Source organism: Pipra filicauda, unplaced genomic scaffold (assembly GCF_003945595.2).
Source record: "Pipra filicauda isolate LSUMZ 115617 unplaced genomic scaffold, ASM394559v2 scaffold261_size1826302_pilon, whole genome shotgun sequence".
Taxonomy (NCBI): Eukaryota; Metazoa; Chordata; class Aves; order Passeriformes; family Pipridae; genus Pipra; species Pipra filicauda.
The window spans coordinates 413019-436830 of NW_024104378.1; the positions used below are offsets into that span (position 1 = coordinate 413019).

The 23812-nt window shown below is 49.2% G+C and overlaps 1 protein-coding gene and 1 long non-coding RNA gene across 9 annotated transcripts in view; one reads left to right on the forward strand and one right to left on the reverse strand.

The window, feature by feature from the left end:
* Positions 1–23756, forward strand: part of ZC3H18 (zinc finger CCCH-type containing 18) — a 46221-nt gene extending 22465 nt beyond the window's left edge. For 6 of the 8 annotated variants that reach the window (XM_027719780.2, XM_027719783.2, XM_027719786.2 and 3 more), the window contains 10 exons: positions 7862–8062; positions 9252–9377; positions 10773–10874; positions 13095–13238; positions 14760–14912; positions 17126–17286; positions 17815–18011; positions 19054–19150; positions 21359–21455; positions 23121–23756. In XM_027719780.2, coding sequence (XP_027575581.1) covers positions 7862–8062; positions 9252–9377; positions 10773–10874; positions 13095–13238; positions 14760–14912; positions 17126–17286; positions 17815–18011; positions 19054–19150; positions 21359–21455; positions 23121–23319 — 1477 coding nt within the window. In that variant the 3' untranslated portion in view covers positions 23320–23756. The remainder of the gene's footprint in view (positions 1–7861; positions 8063–9251; positions 9378–10772; positions 10875–13094; positions 13239–14759; positions 14913–17125; positions 17287–17814; positions 18012–19053; positions 19151–21358; positions 21456–23120) is intronic. The other 2 variants (XM_027719782.2, XM_027719784.2) reach the window with 1 other exon arrangement.
* Positions 18944–20100, reverse strand: LOC113987251. Its single transcript, XR_003540422.2, has 3 exons — positions 20042–20100; positions 19525–19579; positions 18944–19250 (listed from the first exon to the last, which is right to left on the reverse strand). It is a non-coding gene; the product is annotated as an uncharacterized LOC113987251 (long non-coding RNA).
* Positions 23757–23812: the final 56 nt, after the last annotated feature.

The window sequence follows — 23812 nt, forward strand, 5'->3', positions numbered from 1 at the left end:
CTTTATGCTTTTGGATTGGTTATTTTTTTCCCTAAGATGAGCACTTCAAGAAGCTTATAGTCTGAGGTTGCAATGCCAGTAAAACTGTTCCTCCTCCTCCTCCTCTCTCCTCAGGCATCAAACACTTAAACAAGCCAGGACACTTTATGATCAATTAGAGGGATAACTTGGCTGTCTGTCCTCCTGCTCCCCATCTCCAGAACGAGTTCTAATGCCTCAGGCTGGGCCTGATTTTTGCTGAGTGCAAAATTCCTTCTTTCTCTCTCTCTGTTGCCAGTGGAGTTCCGTGTTGTGCAAAGCATTTCATGGATAAAAAATGAAATATGTTCTCTGAAGAAATTTAGAGCGGTGCAAGATGTTCTGACCCTTTGCTGGGAGCAAAGGCTCTACACAGCAAAATAATTCATTTTAATCCTTCTGTTGTTGCCATAGGCCTTTGTCCCATTGACATCCGAGTGAATCTGGTTGTTCCAGGAGCACATGAAGCAACAGTGTTGTGGGACCTGTTGGTGGTTGTATTCCCAAAGCACTGAGGGACATTGAGGAGTTCATTCCCAAGGGGAAACAGAGGGGCAGATACTGAGCTCTTCTCTCCGGTGACCAGTGACAGGACCCGAGGGAACGGCTGGAGCTGTGTCAGGGCAGGTTTAAGGTGGATATTAGGAAAAGGTTCTTCCCCTAGAGAGTGGTCGGGCACTGGACAGGCTCTCCAGGGCAGTGGTCACCAAGGAACGACTGGCCATGGCACTCAGTGCTCTGGGCTGGGTGACAAGGTGGGAATCGGTCACAGATGGGACTCGATGGTCTGGGAGGTCTTTTCCAACCTCAGTGATTCTGTGATTCTCCAAATTTGGTCGAGGCCCATGACTGAATATGGATATGGACCCCAAATTCCATGGAACACCAGTGCCAGGTAGGATGAGGAGGGGGAGGAGGCTGTTGTCCTCAGAGATGTTCTGAGGAGGTGACAGCAGCTCTGAAGCTGCCAGAAGGAGCAGTGTCCCAACGACCCATCCTCTGATTATCGCACACACAACACTTTTGGGGAAGGAAGTTCCTAAAATCCTGTTAATGGAGAGCACTTAGGCAGCCATTAAAAATAAAAATAACCCCTGCGAGTGGGAACACAGAAAACTGAAAGCAAAGTCAGAAAGGGCAAATCATAAATCCTTGAAAAACTCTTCCAGCAAGGAGCGTTTCTTCCCAGCTTCTGTTGAGGTGTCACCTGGATTGTGAGGTGCTGCAGATCCCAGGATGAAAGGGTACGTGATCCTGTGGCCACGCTCACCCTTGTGTTGTTTTTCCAAGCTGGTTCAAGTTGACTTTGTTAATCTTTGGGCTGAGCACATTAATGAGCAGGATAACCCAGAGTCTGAAATCAATGAGTGGAGGTTATCCAGGGCTTGCAAACCAGAAAGTGTTGGAATGAGGTTGATTAGATAAAGGAGTGGCAAAAAGAAGGGAATGCAAATGGAGTGATTCATGGCTGTGTGTGTGTATCACAAACCAACTGAACTCATTTTTTTTGAAGAATCTCTAATTCTGAGTGTTCCTGGGTCGTCGTCTTTTCCCACAGCTTTTGGTGGCCTTTCCATGCAGCGAGCTGGATCTGTTCCCTATTTTTTCGACTTAGAGGCTCTGTGTGAAAGCATCTTTGTCTCAAATACAGCTTGGTTGTTTTGGTGGGTTTAATAGTGGCACCTCATCCCACTACCTAAAGATGGTGTGGGAGGATGGTGGATTTTGGTTTCTCTTAGTTTTCCCTGTGGGAATGTTGGCTTTTCTTAAAAGAAATCCTTAGTTCTTCCCCATTTGTCCTGCCACAGAAGGAAGAGCAGGTAGGATAGTTCCCATTTGTTCTGCAGGAACAAATGTGTGCTCTTCCTGGGTTTGAGTTGGGCATTGCTAAGCCCCTGGAATGCTCTGATTTAGTCTCATATCCATGAGAAGTCATGAAGAAGGGAAAATCAGCCTCCATGAGGTGAGGAGACTCTGCATCTTCTCTGGGTGACTTCTTGGAGTGCAGTGACTTAAGGGAAGCAAATGGCCTTGGGCTCTTGGGGTTCCCAGACTGAAATAAGGTTTATCTGCTCCAGCTGGAGCTGCACTTCTACTCCTGCACATTCCAGGTGTTCCACACAGCATTGCCCAGAGGAAGATTTCCTTTCTCCCCACGGACAGAACATGCCCTGTGCCGCTCTGAGGTTCTTCAGGCTCACAGTCCAGTGCCCTGCTGTGATAAACATGATAATAACTTGTTTACATCCCTATTTTTTCTGGTGCAGCTTCCAGCTGGAGCAATGGAACCTGGTTAGACGGCTTTGCTTTCATTTCTGCTCCCAGTTCTTTTGGGAAGTTAATGATAAGAACAACTATGCTCTGGAAACAGGCTGGGAGAGCTGGGAGTGTTCAGCCTGGGGAAGAGAAGGCTCCAGGGAGACCTTAGAGCCTCTTCCAGTGCCTAAAGAGGCTCCAAGAGAGCTGGAGGGGGACTTTGGACAAGGGTCTGGAGGGACAGGACAAGGGGGAATGGCTTCACACTGCCAGAGTGGCAGAGTTAGATGGGATATTGGGAAGGAATTCTTCCCTGTGAAGGGGGTGAGGCCCTGGCACAGGTTGCCCAGAGAAGCTGTGGCTGCCCCATCCCTGGAAGTGTCCAAGGCCAGGTTGGACAGGGCTTGGAGCCACCTGGTCTGGGGGAAGGTGTCCCTGCCCATGGCAGAGGATGGAATTGGAACTGGATGATCTTCTAGGTCTCTTCCAACCCAAACCATGCCATGATTCTATGATAATAAAATCTCTCCATGAACCAAACCAAACTTTTCCAAGTTATCCACAAAACATCTTGTAGACTGGAGTTTCTGTTAGTCCTTGTGACTCTTGAGGTGCTGCTTCTGCTCCCACAGGAAAAGACAAAGGATTTCGTAACAGTAAATCAAGATGAAGGGCATTGAGTGACTCAGATGTGGATCTCAAGGAATGTGTTTTTCTTTGGCATTTCAGAGCTGGAGTTCCTGGGAGATCTCCCACACTGGATTTTTATTAAAACATGGCAAAGTCTGGGGCAGGATCTCTGGACAGGATCTCTGCCTCTCTCATTTAGAGAAGGTTCTTGAGGCATCAAATGCTCAGCCCTTAGGGTAGATCACATCTCTGATAGGTTTATCTCCTTGCTGTGATGATTTCATCCTGGAGGTTCAGATGATATCTCCACTCTTTAATTTCCAAGCCTCTCCCCATCAGGCTTTGAAGAAATTCTTCCTTTTTTTTTTCTTTTTTTTTTGAGCAACTGATAACTCAGCTTTAGATGGAAACAGCTTGAGAAAATCTTATTCTTTGCTAATATTTCACCAAGATCAACAAGCACCAGCTCCAAGGTCCAGCGTTTGTAGACACACAGAGGTGGATTTTGGGAGCTGTTGTCCTTCTCCTTTTTGCCGAGACAGGAAAAATTCCCGTGTGCTTGCACTCTGCTGGAATTTGGTTTGCAGCAATTACAGGTCTCTTCACAACTGCCTTGGCACATGGCTCCAGTCATTCCTCGAGTCCACTTCCTTTGGAAAATTCCACTGCCACTGAAGGAAAACTCAGTGCTGACGCAATCCCAGCTTTCCTGCGAGAAACTCAAAGGCTTTTAAGTCATGGCTGGACTTTCCTCTTGGAGCAAACTGGGCTGTAAAATGTGGCCAGAAGAGCAGCCCTGGAGCCAGGCTGACGTCACCACTGGCCGTGGGTGATAAGGTTTGCGTTCCCTGTGGGAGCTGCGTCCCACAGGAGGGGGAAGGAAGGACAGAAGCACTTTCCCCAGGAAGCTTGTTTTCCCCTCTAAGATTAGAAATGCTTTGACAGCATTTGCATAATACATGAGAAGAGCAGCAAAGGCTGTGCAGGTCTGCTTTGCCCCCTCCAATCCTTGTTGAGTTTATTTGGGAGCTGGGTTTCTTTGGGAGCTGGAGCGCGTGCAGTCGGGAGCTGGATGACCTACTCCGTGCTGCCAGCTGGAGCTGTCTCTGTTCCTCCTCTCCTTGCCAAAGCCATGTTCAGCTTCACTTCTCCTCTTGATTGCTGTCATTAAATTCCAGCCAAAGAGGCATCAACGTGCTTGATCTGGAAAATAAAGCTTTTAGTTATTTTAAGGGAAAAATGAGCTTCGGAAGTAGCGAAGCTCTGCAGCCCTTGCTGGTGCCCGGGTGATCCTTGGGGCTCTGGGGGGAAATGAAGGTGCTTTTGGTCGGTCTGTCTTGTCTGTTATTCCCTCTAATTTACTTTTTTTAAACCTTGTGGCATAGACTTACGTTGTGGTTTAACCCCCCAGCCAAAACCAGCCTAATTGAGGAGTTAATTCTGAAATACTGGAAATGTTTCCTAAAAAATGCAATTTGGTAAAAAGGAGTTTGGGATTAACATGTGGATTTTTTTGCCAGCCCCCCTCTCCATGCTGAAACCTCCTGTGTGAGGTTTGCCTGCAACCTGAGAAACTGCTGAGGATGAGGATGAACTCATGAGGTGATCCCATGGCTCACCTCATGGTGAGCTGGGACACAGCCAGGATTCTTCCCTCCTTCCCTCCTCTTCTTCATGATTCAGCTCCTGCAGCTAGTCAGACCCTGCTGGTTGGACTCACTGACCCAGCAGTAAAACATTCTTATTTTTTAATTTATTGAATTAAGGAGTTGGGAACTCCAACAAGCACTAGATCCATCACAAGGCAGGAAGGAAAAACTACCTGGTTGCAAGAGTGAAAGTGAGGAGAAAACCTCCCCCTTGTCATCTTCCAACAGTGTCTTCAGTGGAAGTGCAGGCTATGTTGGGATGTTCCTCTTGGCAGTGGCTCCAGCTCACTTTCAGCTCTGACTCCAGAATTCCACTAGGGAAGTGGAGCCGAGCAGCATTAGCTCCCAGTCCCTCATTTTAGGTTGAAGGAGTTTATTTGGTGATGCCACATGTTGGGAACGCAGGCAGCTCTTGAGGAAAGGCTTTGAAAGTGTCCTGGCACAAGCATCATCTTCCTTGTCTGTAGTGTATTTAATACTGAGTGAAAAAGCCAAGCATATCCCAAAATGAGGCTTTCTGTTGTGGTTTTCCCAGGGAAAAAAACCTTTCCTCCAGAAAGTGACTTCATCCAGAGAGCATTGCATCAAACCAAGTAATAGGTGCAGGTAATGAGATTTGCTTTCAGAGTCATTATTGCTCCAAGCTGAGGAGTTCAGCCTAAGTTGTTCCCACGTGGAGTTGGAGCTGAGCTCCAGCTCCCTGGATGGGCTGTTGGATGTGAATATGAGTTGGTTTTTAGGAAGATAATAAATTCTGTAGGAGGTTTTTCTTTCTGAAAATTGTTGCAGGAGGGAGTTGAGCCTGAGAGGGACAAGGTTGTTCATTAGTTCATAAAATCATGGAATACCCTGAGTGGGAAGGGACCCACAAGGATCATCAAATCCAAATACTGGCCCTGCACAGGACACTCCAAAATCCCACCATGTCCCTGAGAGTGTTGTCCAAATGTTCCTTGAGCTCTGTCAGCCATGGGGCCATGACTGCTGCCCTGGGGATCCTGTTCAGTGCCTGACCACCTTCTGGGGGAAGAACCTTTCCCTGATATCCAACCTAACCCTCCCCTGGCACAGTTGTTGGCTTTTACAAGCCTGGACACTGCAGGAAAAGCTTCTCCACAGGTTTTACCCAGGTCTTTAGATGGATGATGCCTCTCTGCCCTCCTATGTCAGCAGAAAATCCCTTCTGCACCTCCCAAAGCTGCAGGCAGTGATCCCTCAGGAAGGGACATTGGATCAGGATATTAGAGCATTATCCATGACATTCTCACATGGTTTTCTCCTCCTCCTTTCCTTGCTGTTTATCCTGCTGCTTGATCCAAGGTGTGCAGGCTGTTCCCAACCTTCTTTTTCTTCCTTCTCTGCACTTGGTTGATTCAAGGATATTCCAGAGGTCAAAATGGCTTCAAAATGAGTTTGTAAACTGGAAGTTTGTAAACAGGTGCTGGAAGGAGACCTTGGCCCCAGCTATGACTGTTCAGTGTTATTAGGGAGAAGCAGTACGTCCAGTGTGTCTCAACCCCATATTCAGGGTTGTGGTCTTCCTCCATGATTAAATACTCATGGGGTTGTGGCTGTAACGTGGGAAACTTGACCATCCCACTGCAAATATTATGTACTGAGTTAAATAGTGTGTGTTGAAGCAGTGTTGGAAAGGGTGAGGATGGAATGAATAATGCTGAGCCATAGCCCTGCCTGGGACTCCCTGACTAGGCAGTTCTGCGTGTTAGACGTAATCGTCCTCTTTTGAAGCTGGAATGAGATTTGTGGGAGAGGTGAAGGTGAAAGAAGAGTTTCTCCTCATGTAAAATTGTGAAAATACTGAGGTAGATATGGGACAAAGAGTAAAATTGCCTTTATATCAGCAAAGATAAGGAAAGAGTCGGATGCTGGATTTTTAGGTCAGCATATCCAAGTTCTGGAGTCAGGAGGAGGTAACACTGCCAGCAAGGAGGGGATGAGGCTCCTTGGTGACTAGTGAAGCCTTCAAAGGGCTGAACAGGCTGCTAACGAAGAGCTTTAATTACCCTGTTGTCTGTTGAAGTGTTGAGGCAAGAAGCAGAGTCCCTGGAATTATTAGAAAACTCGGAGGAGGCTTTTTTATCTCAAAAGGTAGAGGAAGTTGGGTGGGGAGTGGTTACTTCAGTCGTGTGACTAATGGGGTGGTACTGGCTGAAGCCAGCCATGGAAGGGGCCTTTCCTCCCCCAAATTCTCACAGAGTTAATTATTTGGAGAAAAGGAACAAACACATCACTGTCCTGGTAATTTGGTGAGTGCAACACACTTCATAGAGCTTTATTCCAGCACAAACTTTGCCTAAAACCCAAGGGAGAAGGTCAGAAGCAGATGATTGAGGAGTTGGGTGCAGGTTACGGAGGGCAAGGAAAAATTCCAAGTTAAATCACCCAGAGATAAGAAAGGTAATAAAGTCTTGGCCTGAAGAAACTCATCCTGGAGAACTTAAGGAAGTGTCTGGTGCAGGTCCTGAAACGTTGGCCCTGGATTATTTTCAGAGAATTGGAGGGGAGAAGGGAAAACTGGAGAACCAAAAAAGGAGAAATGGGAGTAGAACCCTTAAAAGGGAAGGGAGAAGATGGAGGGTGTCTGACCTGACTGGTCACATCCTCATGGTTATCAACAACATGTTTAGTGGTGTTTATAAGCACCTGGAGAATAATCCAGTGATAAATCAGCCATGATGAACTGCTTTATGCTCAGGTGAGAGAGGAACCATTCCCTTCAGAAGGGTGAGAAGAGGTCACTGTGCCTTGGCCTGTGACACAACCCCACAAGATGTCCTGATAAGGGAATTGTAGAATAATTCAGGCTGAATCTCAGAAGAGTGACTCTTCTCTCCATTGCACTGGGGGCTGCCTGCCAGGATTAGGCTGCTCCATCTCTACAGGTTCAAGAAGAGCCAGGTTTCCCATTCCCTTCCCTCTTGCTTGTGTCCATTCCTTCGAGGCCAAAAGCTGAACCTGAAATCAGCTGGGAGGTCACTATTTGATCAGTGTGACAAAGAAGTTCATAAAATTGTAGATTTGCAGATACTGATTTACAAATTGAGAGTTGTTCTAACACTTTATCACCCCAAAATGATGCTGGACATTCCGCAATGGAGGTTAAGCTGGTACTACTATGAGAGATGAATTTCTGGGGTATTTTCATTGCCCTGTGTATCTATTTATATGTTTTATTACAATATATTTATATTTCTGATATCTTTTCCTGGATCTTTGTGTATCTTCCTTTATAAACCTTATAAGCCTCCCTCAGAATCCCAGCTGCTTGACTCCTCTTTGTTTTCCAGCCGTCAGCCTGAGCCACCAAAGAAGGACAAGGAGTCGGCCGCGCTTGGCACGGCCCAGTCGAAGCGGGCGGACGAGTGGAAGGATCCCTGGCGCCGATCCAAGTCCCCCAAAAAGAAACTCGGCGTGTCCGTGTCCCCCAGCCGTGCTCGGAGGCGCCGGAAAACCTCTGCTTCTTCAGCTTCTGCCTCTGGCTCCTCCAGGTGAGGGAGGGTAGAGAGCCTGGCGCATCCATTAGCGTGTCCAGGAGCTGGATGTGGCCGACTCAGGACCAGGGAAGGTGTTGAGATGTTTGGAACAGGTTGCCCAGAGAGGTCGTGGATTCCCCATCCTTGGAAGTGTTCAAGGCCAGGTTGGACAGGGCTTGGAGCAACCTGGTCTAGTGGAAGGTGTCCCTGCCCATGGCAGGGAGTAGAACTGGACGTATCCTTAAGGTCCTTTCCAAATCAACCCATTCCACGATTTTATGTTTGGGAAAGCAGTTCAAGACCTGCTGTTCAGTAACACCTATGGACAGGTAGTGACATGAAATCCAAAAGGGGCAGGGAAAACTGTGGAAGCTGTGCTGTGACCTGTTAAAGATTAGGAAGAAGCAAGTCCTCGGAAAAGCCATTTTTCAGATCCATTAGACCTGGATGCAGTGTAGATGTTACTGCCCTTACATCTAGTAACTGATCTAGATGAAAACTGACCTTAATAGGAGCACAAACAGCTAGAAACTGTAAAAATTGGAGCTTGGTCACTCCAGGAGAGATGAGGTGAGCCCACTCCAGTAAGAGCATGTTGATGCTACTGGGAAAATTGGGGCTGTGGAGGTTTGACAGAGCCTTAGAGGCTGGAGTGGGCCTTGGAAACCAACAGGTGTAAAACAAGACAAAAAACAGCTTTCAGAAAGAAACTCCCTGAATCTGGGAGCCTCGAGGCAGAAGCTGGATCTGTTTTCTTTGAGTGCTTGAACTTGAAGCTCTTGAAAAAAGGGGGAGAAGTATCCCAGAGGAATGAGGAACATACTGAATTGGAGATAGGGATCTAAAAGCCAAAGCCCTCCTGAAGCAGATTTTCTTGCTGGGATCACTGCACCTGAGGCTTTTCTGTTTTCCCTGACCTGTCAGGGGATTGTCTGGTGAAAAGGCATAAAAATGTGTGGAGGCAGTTCCCAGGAAGGATGGAAAATCAATAACTAAAGGGGGGAAGGCTTATTTAAGGGTGCAAAGAGGGTTGGAATAAGAGGATCCTCCCTTAATGAAAAGGAGAAGCTGAGGATAGGCTGCAGTCCTGACAGGAGGAGAAGACAGGTAGTTTTTGGAGCAGAACTTGGAAAGAACATACTTGGAGACTCAGGTCTCAGAGGACTTTTTAAGAGGTTATAAATTTAAAATGTTTTTGTTTCAGGTCCTCTTCTCGTTCATCCACCTATTCTGGTTCAGGCTCCTCACGATCTCGCTCCAGATCATCTTCCTACAGCTCTTACTCCAGTCGCTCCTCGAGGCACAGCTCTTTCTCAGGCAGCAGGTCCAGGTAATGGCTCCTGGGATTTGGAACCAATGGAAAAGTGGTTTTCTAACCACTCCTTTTTGCTGCTACTTAAAAGCAAATAACGAGCTCTTGAAATAATCCATTCAAACCACTTCCCTGAGTGAGGGAGGCTGCCAGTGTGGATGTTGAATGAAGGAGATCCATCAGCCACCCCCTCCTCTCCTCAGTCCTCCCACCCACGAGCATGGTGTTGTTGTGGCTGGGCCCTTTCCCATGCCTCTGGTAAATTAACGTTCCCATCATTTGCATTTTATGATTGGAAGAAGTTCACCAGCATCTCTTTTCTATGGCACTGGAATTTCTATTTCAAGAGGCAAATCACATTTCTTTATTAAAGCAGTTGTGTCTTGTGATAGTCCTGACACTTCAAAGCAGCAATTCAGTGTCCCAGGCTGATTAAACAAACAGAGGGATGTTTATTCCTCTGCAACTTCCTTGCCCCTGCAGACAGTTTCCCAAGTCTGGAATATACAGAGTAGAAGAACTGGCTCCCTGGATAGGCACCTCTTCAGGGCTCACATCACACAGAGTGGATCACAGGAGACCTGGTTTCTCCTAGGAAAGGCTCAGGTAGAAGCTGATCTCACCTGGAGAGCAGTCTGACCTTCCCCCATCCACCCATTCTGGGCTCTGCTCCTTGCAGGACAGTGCCAGGTGTAGGTGACCCACTTGGGCCTCTCCCTGAATGTAGGAGAGTGAGGAACACCCTGGTCCCTAACTGTTCTCCAGAAGGCCTGTCATCCAGATGTCCAGCTTTCTGAGGTACTGGGATGTAACAGAGGGACTTCCAGTCTTGGCAGTGGGATGAATCACCTGAGCACATGTTGTGTCCTGCCAGTGGCTCAGCTCAGGTCAGCCCTGGGCTTAGGAAACAGCTCCTGCCCTTTGATTTGTTGCCTTTGAGATGCACCACATTTTTCACCTTGTGTTAAATATTAGATTTAGGTGTATTTTTTGTGTCTTTCTCCCAAGGTTTTTAGGGTTTTGCTGCTGTTTAAAGGATAAACTGCACTAGGAATTACAGGGCATAAAGCAGGCTGAGGCAATTCGTGCTGAACTTGCAAGTCAAAATTGTACTTATTTTCCCATAGACATTCTCCCTAAGGAGAGAATCCAGAGAGTATGGAAACAGCCTCAGGTGTTGGTGTGGAATACCTACAGTGCCTCTCTTCCAGCTGACCCTATTTTTTCCTTTTGTTTTCTTCTTTTACCACTGTTTGATGACACAAGTTAAGTTTTGTTGAAGAGTCCAAATATAAAACAAGTTTAAGCTCAGGACTTCCTGACGAGGAAGGAGTGGTGTCAAAATGCACTGAAAGCCAGTAAAACCTCTTGCAATCCCAGAGACTGAGCTGAGCGATGTCTTTTCCTTCCTAGATCACGGTCCTTCTCATCTTCTCCCTCTCCTTCTCCAACACCATCTCCACACAAGCCACTGGCGAAGGCTAAAGGGGAGTTATTGCCACCTCCTGGGAAAGGGTAAGGCTTCATCTCCCTCTGGATACCCCAGTGCAGAGTCCAACAGGAACCTAATCCCCCAGTCAGACCCTTCTGACCTTCAGTGGCCTTAGGCTGAAGGAGGGCAGGGTTAGGAGGGATTCTGGGAAGGAATTCTTCCCTGTGAGGGTGGTAAGGCCCTGGCACAGGTTGCCAGAGAAGCTGTGGCTGCCCCATCCCTGGAAGTGTCCAAGGCCAGGTTGGACAGGGCTTGGAGCAACCTGGGATAGTGGAAGGTGTCCTTACCCATGGCAGGGGGTGGAACTGGATAATCTTTCAGGTCTTTTTCAACCCAAACTATCCTGGGATTCTACAGCCTGGTTGGCAGCTGAAGGAAGAAATGGAAGATGCAAAATAGAACCTGCATAGAAGAGTGTTTAGCTTGGCATATTTAATTAAATAATGGCACTTTAACTTACTAAATACAAGTTAAGCTGTACAAGTATCCTTAAGTATTACATGTATATATGATGTTTAAACATATGCCTGATTTACTGCTTAAACTGTGTGTGCAGATATATTTACACAGCAGCTCTATGAGAGTTTAATTCATTACTGTGGCTTTGGTTAATTCACAGCCTTAGAATAAAGAAATGGTTCAGCTTCATCAGCTTTTAACACTGGAATACAAATGAAAACAGGACTATGAAGGTGGTTTTGGTCCATTATGACAGTGCTCCTGCTCTTTTAAATTCCTGAAATTGCTATTTCACAAACTCTACAATAGTAAATTACAGATATGTCGGAGGGTGACACAACACCGTAGTGATGTCACCTCTTTTAAGGTGACCTGCAAATAAGTGACACCATGGGAATCCCCCTAAATTCTCCAGAATATGGGACAGTCCCCTTTGCCACACTTTTCGTACCTTATTAACCTGGGGGTTTGGGGTTTTTTTCCTTCTCCACTCAGGGCTCAGCCCTCAGAGGCCTCGTTCAGCACCCGCAGCGATGTCTTTGCACCCTCCCAGTGCTCCTGCAGTGCTGGTTTGGTAACACCACAGCACTAGGACAAGGATTATTTACACTAGATAACATGGCTTGTGCTTAATCCTGTGTTCTGCAGGGGATAAATGCAGATATTGAGCACAAGAGGAGGAATTAACAGTGTCTTTGTGCAGACAACCACCTCCCTGATTAATCAGTGCTGGGATGTACCAGTGCCTAAAGGGAGCTGGAGAAGGACTTTGGACAAGGGCCTGGAGTGACAGGACATGGGGAAATGGCTTCCCACTGCCAGAGGCAGGGTTAGATGGGATATTGGAAAGGAATTCTTCCCTGTGAGGGTGGTGAGGCCCTGGCACAGCTTGCCCAGAGAAGCTGTGGCTGCCCCATCCCTGGAAGTGTTCGAGGCCAGGTTGGACAGGACTTGGAGCAGGAAGGTGTCCCAGATGGAACTGGATGGGCATTAAGGTCTCTTCCAACCCATACCATTCCATGATCATATGTTGAGCAGTATCCAACTGTCAGAGCAGAGGTTGGAGTGCTCTGAGCCCTGAACTGAGCAGCACTGAAGAGCCACAGTGATTCCCATCTCACATAGTGGGTGCTAAATAGTGCAGTGTTATTCCCATCCAGTTTTCCACGGGGAAACACAACCCAAGGAGTGGATCCAAGGGATATTTGCACACACAGGCTCTTGTGCATCCTCCTGATCTGTGTGATGGAGTGAAAAAGAGCATTTTTTCATTAACTGTGTGTGTTTCATTCTTGAGCCTGACTGGCAGATTTTAAGTAGGTGTATGTGTTTGGGATAAAAATGCATGGAATCAGTAGGATAAGAAACAGTGATTCACACAGTCTACTTCAGGAGTTAATTTACAAGTCAAATATCTCCCAAATTGCCTGTTTTGTAGTAATTTGACTCTGAAAAGGTGAATTGAATATGGGAAACAAGTCTTCAGGGAAATCTGTGTTGTTTGTGTTTTAGTGAAATAGCCAGCTGTATGTAGCTGCAGGAATTACATCTAGACCAGGTTGGATTCTGCTTGGAGCAACCTGGTCTAGTAGAATTTGTCCCTGCCCATGGCAAAGGGTGGAATGAGATGAGTTTTAGGCTCCATTCCCACACAAACCATTCCATGATTCCATAGTCAATATAACGTTGATCAACAACAAACCTGAGCACATCTCATTGCTTCTGAGAATATGGTTTGTACCTACTGACTTTGATCACACACGTGAAAATTGTCATTTTTACAGTGACAAATCTGTGAAGAAACTCGCTGCCCTTCCAGTCCCTCAGCCACTCACTAAAATTACAACAGCTGCTCCAGAGCCAGCCAAGCCAGGGGATAATCGGGAGGCAAGAAGGAAGGAACGTCAGACACGGACTCCACCCAGGAGGTAAGATTGCTGCGGGTGGAGTGAGCCTTGATCTCCTGGAAGATACAGCAAATCCAGGGTTCTTCTCCAGAGTACCACCAGGGCTCTTCGATGTTAAAGGATAAATCCATTTCCTGGGGCAGGGAGGGAATGGGAAGAGAGGGAAGGAGTGGGGGGTGGGGTGAATGTTTGTCACAGCAAGTGGCTCCTGCCTCTGAAGGCGAGGGGGATGAAGTAGGTGGAAAAATGAATTGTGTCAAAAACAGGGCTTGGAGTGGGGGGAAAAAAGGCAATTTTGAGAGCTGCTGTTTGTGGAGGTAGTACAGCGAGGAAAAAGGTATATTTGGTCAGAGACAGATCTGATGGGATGGAGGGTCGAGCTTTGTGTTGGGTTTGGACCCTCTTTATTCTAAATATGTGCAGGGAGTATTTCTGTGTGGTCCTGGGAGCATCCAGCAGTTCCACAGGAGCAGAGGAGGGAAAACTCCCCTGCCTTCACTGTCCTAGTACACATCTTGCTGGCTCCCTGCCCTGCTTTCCCTTCCTGCCTTCATCTTACGTGACTCCAATATTCCAAGTGAAATAGCAGTGTGGTACCTCTGTGTCTGGTCTGTGGAAGCAGCAATTTGGTGTGTAAGAAATGTATTTCCTAGAAATATCCGTTTTATGAGTGCACAAGGAGCCTGGGAATGTTTCATGCCTGCAGTAAGGCATGTATGGTTTTCCACTCAGGTTTTCAGAAGCATCCTAAGTCAGTTCTTAATTTTCCATGGCATTGGATCTCCTCCTTCTTCCCAGAAGCTGAGTGCCTGGGCTGTGCAGTTCTGTCTCCGTTGATGAAAACTGATGATGACGGTTTCTTTTCTCTAGAAACTCTATCAGTTCTAGTTTCTGTTTCTCTTTCTTTAGTTAATGATTAATATTCATCTCAGATGTTTTTAGCCACCTTCCCTTTATTCCAATCTTGGATTTTCAAGGTGTTTTTTTTCATGCTTATACCCACTGTCCTACACTCTCCAAATGACAGAACAACTCTATTTATTTTAGGACTGATATTCTAGTCCCAAAAATGCGTAGGGTTATTTGTACAGCCTGAAATACGAGATATTCCACTGCATTGCACAGTTAGAAATTCTGGTTTGCAGGAAGCTGTCCTGGGATAGAGTGAATTTTCTTTTTAGTGTCTGGTGTGTTTTGGATTTAGGATGAGAATAATGTTGATAACGTGGATGTTTTGGTTGTTGCTCAGTAGCTCACCCTAAGTCAAGGACTTCTGAGTTTTCCATGTTCAGGAGGGAGGGAGCACAGCCTGGACAGCTGACCCAAACTGGCCATGGGGATATTCCACACCACAGAACATCATTCCCAGTGTATAAACTGGGGGAGGTGGCTGGAAGAGGCCAACCACTGCTCAGGGCATTGATCAGAGGGTGGTGAGCAACTCTGTTGTGCATCACTTGTTTCTCGTGGGTTTTTTCCCCCTCTCTCTCTCCTTTTCCTTGCAGTTACTATTGTGTGATGGTGTCACTTGCTGTCTTGCAGGAGGACCATCAGTGGCAGCATCAGTGGCAGTGCCAGCAGCTACAGCGGCTCCAGCTCCCGATCCAGGTCCTTGTCTCGGTCTCTCTCCAGATCTCATTCCAGATCATCCTCTGCCTCAGTCTCCCACTCCCCATCTGGGTCCAGGAAATCCAGGTATCCGCGACCCTTCATTACTGTTATTTAAGTAGGAGAGATTGTGACTGTTCCTCACTGTTGTGTTTTTTTGCAGCAAAAACTCTCTGTAGCTTCCAGTAGCAGAGGCTACAGGTGACTGGGAGGTGGGATAAAGTTGGTTTTGTGTTACAGATCCCCAGTACTGAATTGTGACAAGAGTACAGTGTTGGAGAGGGACTTTTCACAAGGGCATGGAGTGATAGGATGAAGGGGAATAGCCTTAAGCTGAAGGAGGGGAGGTTTAGATGGGATATTGGAAAGGAATCCTTGCTTGTGAGGGTGGGGAGGCCCTGGACGGGGCTTGGAGCAACCTGGTCTAGTGGAAGGTGTCCCTGCCCATGGCAGGGAGATGGAACTAGGTGATCATTCAGGTCCCTTCTAACCCAAATCATTCCATGATTCTATATTTTCCTTGTGGTTTATTCATGGAAATTAGCTTGTCACATGTGCCCAACTGCCCATTTAGCCTAAATTGCTACCAAAAGATCTTATAACCACATCCTAATTGCTTTACAAGTGAACAGTTTCAGGCTACAGAGCTTCCCTCTCCCAAAGCTCTCCTACCTCTGGTTCTTGCATGTCCTTAGGGAAGATGCTTGGCCTGTCAGAAGAGGTAGGTCAGAAAATCCCTGAAAGGCCCAGCTAATGATATTTTTCTTTTGCTGGTAAAGTTGCACAGCCAGTTCCTTTTGTGTTTAGCCCCAAGTGAACAGTTCTAAGGCTGTTAGTCTGTGGGATGTGTAGACACGAAACTCCCTCCAGCAAAGAGTCATAAAATAAACCTCTTTCGAGTCATTCATTCAGGCTTTTGCATCTGTTCACACACAAGAGTCCTTGAAAGCTCACAGGCAGAGCCTTGAAACACAGCACTTTCCTGGGACACAGATTTAAGGGTAGACCTGTAGTGCAAAACTAGTGGATTAGGCAGGATTTGACTCTGAGCAGCTGTAATTCACATCCCTGAACTCTGTGGAACTCCAAGCTTCAACATCCGTGTTATTTTTCAGAAATCCAAACTTGTTTACCACATGCTTGTCACATTCATCAGCTCAGGGGTGATGCAAGAGCTTCAGAGAGCTGGGCACGGGTGGGAAAAATGAACACAGGAGTTGCTTGTGTGGCTCTGGGGCTGTGGGTGCTGCTTCTCTAGGGGTGTGGGGAAGGGGAAAACAGAGGAAATACGGTGTGTGCCCAAAACAGCTTTGCTGTGACATCCTGTAGCCTGGACAAGGAGTTTCTGGCTCATCCTGTAACCGTTGCAACAATCCATGTGACCTCTCAGAGCTCAGCTCCATCATGTTTAGGTCGGATATCAGGAAAAGGTTCTTCCCCCGGAGGGTGGTTGGGCACTGAACAGGCTCCCCAGGGCAGTGGTCACAACCCCAAGGCTGCCAGAGCTCAGGCAGCATTTGGACAACACTCTGGGACAGTGGGATTGTTGGAGTGTCCTGTGCAGGGATGGGAGTTGGACTTGATGATCCTTGTGGGTCCCTTCCCACTCAGAATATTCTATGATGCCAGCAGGTACAGACTCTGCAGTTTGTAGCAGGGTTGGTCTGTGCTGAAGCTGCCACAGCCTGTTCAGTTATCCCAATCCAGCCTCCAGCCAGGGAGCCTGGATCTTGCTGGCAGGGCAGGTTGGTGTGGCCTGTGGAACAGGCTGGAGAGGCTGCCTGAATATTCATGGAGTTAACGTATGTCTGGAATGGTTAGGGGTGGAAGGGACCTTAAAGCTCATCTAGTCCAACCCCCCCTTGCACTAGACCAGGTTGCTCCAACTCTGTCCATCCTGGCCTTGAACACTTCCAGGGATAGACACTATTAGGAGATGACCATCTTGGAGGCATCCTCCCTGTCATTACCTGTCGTGACAGTAAATGTTTGCCAACACCAGAAACCCTGCCAGGGAACCCTTGCCCTGAGCCATAACACTGACCTGTGACAGCACACCCTGCTTTCACTCCTTGTTTTTCTGGGCAAACAGTGACCTGTTTACATGTTGCCTTAATTACTTTCTAGGTGTACATCTTACGTGTTTGGGAATTTTCATATCATCGGCACCCCAGGACACACGGCCTTTGTTCCTGGTTGTTGCCTGCCTTTGAGCTTCCTGACATCCAGCCAGGGGAATGGAAAAAGGTCTCACCACTGCCTGATTGTTGTTGCTTTCTTGAGCTGTTGTTTCTTTGCAGGTCCCTGAGCGTGAGCAGCGTCTCCTCAGTGTCCAGTGCCTCGTCCAGCAGCAGCTCCGTGCGCAGCGCCGACTCCGAGGACATGTACGCGGACCTGGCCAGCCCCGTGTCCTCGGCCAGCTCCCGCTCCCCCACCCCAGCCCAGCAGAAGAAAGGTAGAGGTACCTGCTTTAGTGCTTTTTCCTCTATGGAGTCCTGGGAAAAGAAGGGAAGAGTAATGATCCTATATAACTTACTTGGGAATACTTGTGGGCTCCAGGAAAATCGTTGAGCACAGACCAGGGGAGCCCAGAGGTGTCACCTGGGCAGGGTGAGGCCATGGAGCAAATTTACATTCACATCCTTCCATCCCTGTGCCCGTGGCTGTCTCATGCCTTTACCTCCCTGAGAGTTCTTCCTCTTATTCTCTTTCACCCTTGGAAGGTGATGAAAATCCGGACAACTCCGGTATCATGTTACTCTTTCTTTGTTGTTTTTAGACCGTAGCAGAGTTGGCGGCAAAAGCCTTTTGTTCTTTGTGTTTTATATTCCTCTCTTTGGAAATTCTGGTTTCCTGAATCCTTTGACCCCGGGGCCACGTGCTGTGTAAACTGATGTGGGCTTTTCCAGTCCCTGGAGCAGCGTCCTCTTGCCCTGCCCTCCAAAGGATTCAGTCCTAAGTCACCACATCTGCTCTCTGGTTTCAACAGGAAAGTCAAAAAAAGAAGACAGTGCTAAAGAGGAGAAGCGGAAACGGGATGTGCCTGCTCAGCTCCTGAAATCAGCCAAGCCCACCCAGGGCAGCAAATCCCAGCAGTTGCTCCAGAGCCAGCAGCCCTCAGCTCCCCAGTCGCAGCAGGGCGGCTTCAGTGGGCACAAGGAGATCAAACTGACCCTCCTGAACAAGGTGAGGGGGGTGGATGTCTGAGATTCCCTCCTCAAAGGGATCCCAGCAATGGGTGGGATGGATACGGGTGGAAGGGGAGCTCCAGGCTCCATGCTGGCAGGATGAGCTCAGCCAGGAAGATCTGGAGCTGGATTGGAGGGCGGCAGACAGAACCAGTCTGGCAGCAACACACCCTGTGGTGGCTTCAGTTTGCGACTGTGTTGGCGGCTTCCCTGGGGCACATTCCTGCTGCAGCTTCAAGGGCTCTTCCCGCTTGCTCGAAGGCTGCAGCCAGAGTCCCACATGTGCCGGGGCCTTTCCCACTGGGAGCATACTCCCGGCACGCTTCCGAGCACGCTCCCCTCCCACTGGAGCGAGCTGCTGACGAGTCATTCACTCGAGTCAGGAGGTAAAAGTGTGCCCACTTGGCTCTTCCCCCTTTCCCACTGATCCCGCTGCCCCAGTTGGGAGCCTCCAGCAGTGATCGCAATCCACATCATGTGGGAGAGTTTGGCCTCGTGGGGTTTTGTGCCGGGGCAGGGTGTTGGCCCCGCTCACGTGGGCAGGTTCCTGTTTTTGAAGCGTTAATATTTTGCTCTGACAGCCCAAATTCCCCAGCACAGTCTGAGGCTGCAGATTTTTCTACTTCCCTGTGCTCTGACGTGAGGCGGCTTTATCATGGCCAGGAAGCTGCTCTGTAGGGAGGAGTGTGCAGTGACACATGACTGCCAGCACCCTCAGAGCCTGGAAAAGGCAGGGCTCCACATGCCTCCTTAACATCTGCTATCCTTGGTGCTGCTGGAAAAAGAAAACATCCCAAAAAGCTGCTGTTTTCCTGTTTCTATTCTGAAAATAGCGCAGCGTTAACCCCCAGTGCAAGAGGATGTTGCCGTTGCCTTCTGGTGGTTGGGAATGACACGATCCAGGGGAGGTTGGGACTGGTGTGTGGAAAGAGTTTAATGGGAGAGGTGGTTGCATGAGCCAGGTACCATCGCAGGGAGATGATGGTTCCTTGGAGGGAAGTGGCTGCTCAGCTCCGTTGTCTGTTCTAATTCCATTTCAGGCAGCTGACAAAGGAAGTAGGAAGAGATACGAGCCAGCAGACAAGGACAGGCCAACCTCCCCTCCAGCCAAACGGGCCAACCTGTCCCCTGACAGAGGTGAGACATCAGCCATCCCTGGGCTCCTGGCCTGCCTGGGTTCCTGCTCCAGGTTCCTGCTCCAGGCAGTGCTTGGGTGACAAATGTCCCGTGAAAGCCTCTGCTCCAAGAATCCAGTAACCAGAAAGATTAATTACAGTCATGTGTCCTTCCAAAACCTCAGAGTGTGTGATTGCCACCAGATACTGGGGCTGTATTGCCCATCCTGCTGCAAAAACACGGTGGAGGGGGGCCCTGGTGTGGGTGAGGTCAGACCAAACCTGGCCTTACCACACTGTCCATTGGGCACATTGTGCCCATTGTGGCTCCATTGTGTCCATGTAAGTCCTTTCCAAAAAAATAACCCCCTTGCTTTAAAGACACAGAGCACTCACCTCCATATCCATCCCTCCACAGCCTCCTGCTCGCTGCTGGTGTCCTTGGATGTGGCTGTCAAAGTCAGGAGAGGTTTAGATTGGGTACTAGGGAACATTTTGTGGTGGAGGCCCCATCCCTGGAAAAGTGTTCAAAAACCGTGTGGATGTGGCACCTGAGGACATGGTTAGTGGACATGGTGGTGCTGGGTTGATGATCTTAAAGGTCTTTTCCAGCCTTAACCATTCCATGATTCTAAGTCATAGGAGTTTCCTTTACTGCATCCTGGAGTTTTCTCTACCTTGGATTCCAGTGCATCCCAGTGAATCTTACCCTGACAGACAAGCTTGTGGCGGTGCTTAGAAAGGGAGTGCGGGCTGCCAAGGCCCCAGAATGGATGGATGCAATAACTGCCTGCATCACCCATCCTGTGAAATTAGATGATTTCCCCACTTGTGTGTGACACAATCCACTCTGCCCTGGATGTTTAGAAAGACTCGGGCTTTCCAAGTGTTCTCCCAGGCCGTGAGTCCTCACCAGAGGCTGTAACACCTCGGAAAACCGAGCTGGTGATCCGAAGAGAGGGAACTCAATGCCACACTCCAGCCTGTGCTGTCGCTGCCAGAAAGCACAGGGGGTGGGGGGAGTTGGCAGCCAGAGGTGGCTGGTTGTGACGTCGGAGCCAGCGCTGCCACGTGATGTTGTTTTCCCTGGTGGCTCAGCTGTAGGTGGATCTTGTTGACTCTGGGTCCCAGCCAGCAAGAATTTGTGTGCTAATAACCTGGTTGCATTTGACTCCTGCAGAGGCAGCATGGACGGGACTGGTTGAGGTTGAAGTTCACTGGGATCTAGTTCACAGGCTGCTGAGTTGCAGACGAGTGAATGGGCCAACCCAGCATATTTTACAGATATAAACATAGATGTAATTCTGTGCTATTTCTTGTCTTGGTCTTATAAAGCAATTTTTAAGCTGTAGCAAATCACAGAATCATGGAATGGTTAGGGTTGGAAGAGAGCTTAAAGCTCATCTCATTCCACCCCCCCTCCATGGGCAGGGACACCTTCCACTAGACCAAGTTGCTCTGAGCCCCGTCCACCCTGGCCTGGAACACTTTCAGTGATGGGAGTCCAAGCCCTGAAGCCTCAAATCCCAGTGGCAAAGGTATCCTTGGCTGCCTTGGGACTGAGCCCCTCGGTGTTCCAGCACCAGACTGGTCAATGGTGGTACCCTGAGTCTGTCTCACCTGGATCTGTGGTGTCCAGAGCCTGGCCTGTCACAGTGTCCATCCTCAGGAGCAGAGGGATGCCCTGGCACACAGAGGTGCTGCTGCCAGGAGGGACTGAGCACCTTTCCAGGACCTCAGTGAGCTTCCCCTCATCCCTGAGCCCCCATGACAGTTCCAGGCAGGGCATCACAGCTCAGCCTGTGAACAAACACGGGGGTGATGTTGCCTGTAGGATGGTCCTGTTGGCTCCAAAAGCAGCAGAACTGCCCTCACCTGTCACTCTTTGAGCCAGTACACCCTGTGACCTTGCCAGTGCAGAGCCAACAGGTTTGCAAGCAAAAAATGCCTTATTCCAGCAGCTGGAGGATGAGGAGAGGCCGGTGCCCTCCCTACAGCTGATGATGTGTACAGGGGACGGTGGGGCACAGCCCTCACTGGTTTCTCTGCTCCCCCTGTAGTGGAGCAGGAGGTTCTTTTCCTGGCTGCTGCTGGACTGGGCCTTTTTTTGGCATGATCTGGTTTCAAGAGAGCACTGATACACTGCTGGGGGGGTTCAGCAGGTAGAGAAGTGAACTGTGCCTTGGTGACAAGCAGGAATATCTTCCTCTTTCTTTTCCTCTCCCAACAGGCTCTCGCGACAGGAAGGCGACTGGGAGACTCTCATCCCCCAAACAGGAGCGACAGAGGGGCCAGAACCCAAAACCTTCCCCTGCACAGGCAGACAGGTGAGTGCTGCTTGTTCTCTGGGCTCCCTGTGGGCCAGGCTGGGCTCACACTTTCCCAGGGCAGCTCCAAGGCTCTAGGACTACAGTTCCCAGTTGCCATGGAGCACAGCAGGAGGAAGGACGCGGAGCTCCCTGGGCAGGTGCCAGAGGTGCTCAAGGCTCCGTGCAAAGCTGAGCCATTCCAGCTTGGAGATGAGCCGGAGCCCAGGGGTTTTCTTGAGGTCAGTCCCAGCAAGAGGAGCCAAGTGGGTCAGGTGTGAGCCCCGTCAGTGCCTCGTTTAGCACAGTGTTAATGAGCAAGAGAGTACAACCCCTTCACCTGCTGCTGCCCAGCTCCTTCTGGCACCCGGCTCCAGTGCCTGATTCCCATTTTTCCCAGCCTGGCTCACCTTGCTACTGTGACACATTAAAACGTGTCCCCTGACAGCCCTGACTTTGTGCTTTGCCATCCCCTGAGGTGACAGGTGACAGGTGACCAGCTCACATCCAAATTCCTGGCAGGCCATGCCCACTGCTGTACTGGGAGTATCCCATTGCAGGACTGGACATGTGGTTTCAGGGGCTGAAGGTTGTGGAGCACCTGTGGTACACCTGGGGCTCTCTCAGGCCTGTAGCTAGACAATGCTGCTTTGCATTTCTCCGGTGTCATCTCTCCAAGGATCTCTGGAAGCAAATGCATCCCAGTGTTCCTTGGCTGGCTGCACTTGTGCCATCCCTTCCCTTCCCTTCTCCCAACTTGGGCCACGAACGAGCCTCAATTTCCATGTCTCAGAGTCTTTCCAAACCAAAACCTCACCCTGCTGCCACAGCCCTGTCCTGCCTCAGGCCCTCAGGTCCTGTTTTCCAGCGGTGACGGGAACCTCAGCCATTCCAGCCCAGCGCTGGTATCACATCAATGACTCCTGACCCTCTAATCCTGCTGCTCTCTGAGTTGGCAGTGGCACGTGGTGGGTTTGATGTGCCCTATGCCAATGTGGGGGATAGGAGGGGGTTACAGACACACTTGGTTTCTCCAGGGCACCACAAGGCCCAGTGGCATCACAGGGAAGGGGCTGTCAGGATTTGGGATTGTGGGGCTGCTCCAGGGCTGCTCACCCCTCTTTGTCTCTCTGCCACTCCCTTGAGCTGCTCACTGCACCCAAGAGATAGCACAGCCCATGGTGCCGAGTTTATTCTGGGAATCTCCCTGGAACAGCTGATTTTTTTTACTATTTCAGCTAGTTTTTAACCCAAGGCCTCTCGTTTTCTCCCACCAGCTCTTGGAGTGATGTGTTAACTGTGACACTTCCTGATAGATTAGTTTAGATCAGAAATTAGGGAGAAACTCTTCCCTGTGAGGGTGGGGAGGCCCTGGCATAGGTTGCCCAGAGAAGCTGGAACTGCCCCATCCCTGGAAGTGTCCAAGGCCAAGTTGGACAGGGCTTGGAGGAACCTGGGCTAGTGGAAGGTGTCCTTGCCCATGGCAGGGGGTGGGACTGGATGAAATTTTAGATCCCTTCCCACCCAAGCCATTCCATGATTCCATATGGTTTAGTGGTCATGGTGGGATCCAGTTGAAACTTGGACTTGATGATGTCTTTTCCATCCTTAATGATCCCACCAGGGCAGATGTCTTTGAGGTTTTTCCAGTGCCTCTCACCTACCTCTCCCTTCTCTCTCTCCCAGGAAACGCCAGCTCTCCCCTCAATCCAAGAGCTCCAGCAAAGTCACAAGTGTCCCAGGCAAGGCATCCGACCCGGGTCCTGCAGGCGTCAAGGGGGGCAAGTCCAGCACCCTGTCACGGCGGGAGGAGCTCCTGAAGCAGCTCAAGGCGGTGGAAGACGCCATCGCTCGCAAGCGGGCCAAAATCCCGGGAAAAGTATAGTGGGCCATGCCCTGTAGTGACTGTTGATGTTTTTATAAATAGTGGAAAAAGCGGCCACTTTGGGATTTTGCAGTTCTGTCTTCATTTTGGCCGCGATTCTTTTTAAAAAACCCACACAAAACAAAAAAATTAAGGAAGTTCTGTCAGCCGAGACTCCTGCGACGACTCGCTCCGGCTCCGTGAGGGCCAGTGGCTCCGGAGCCGTGTAAATTCTGCACAGAGGACTCCAGCCCCGTGGGATGCTCCCACTTCTCCTCTCTCCCCTCCCCTCTTTGCTAGCCTCGAGTTGTATTCTCCTAGTTAGCCCTGCTGTGTGTTGAGTGTCTTCAGCAATGCAGTTCTAGTTCCTGTGTGCCGAGAGAGCCGAAAACTGCTGTGAACTGCTGGCAACACCCCCTCCTCCCCCAGGAACAAATATATATATATTCTTGCCTCAATCCCCTCGGGAATGACCTGTCCTTTCTTTGGAGCAGCGGATTGGTTCAGTTGATTT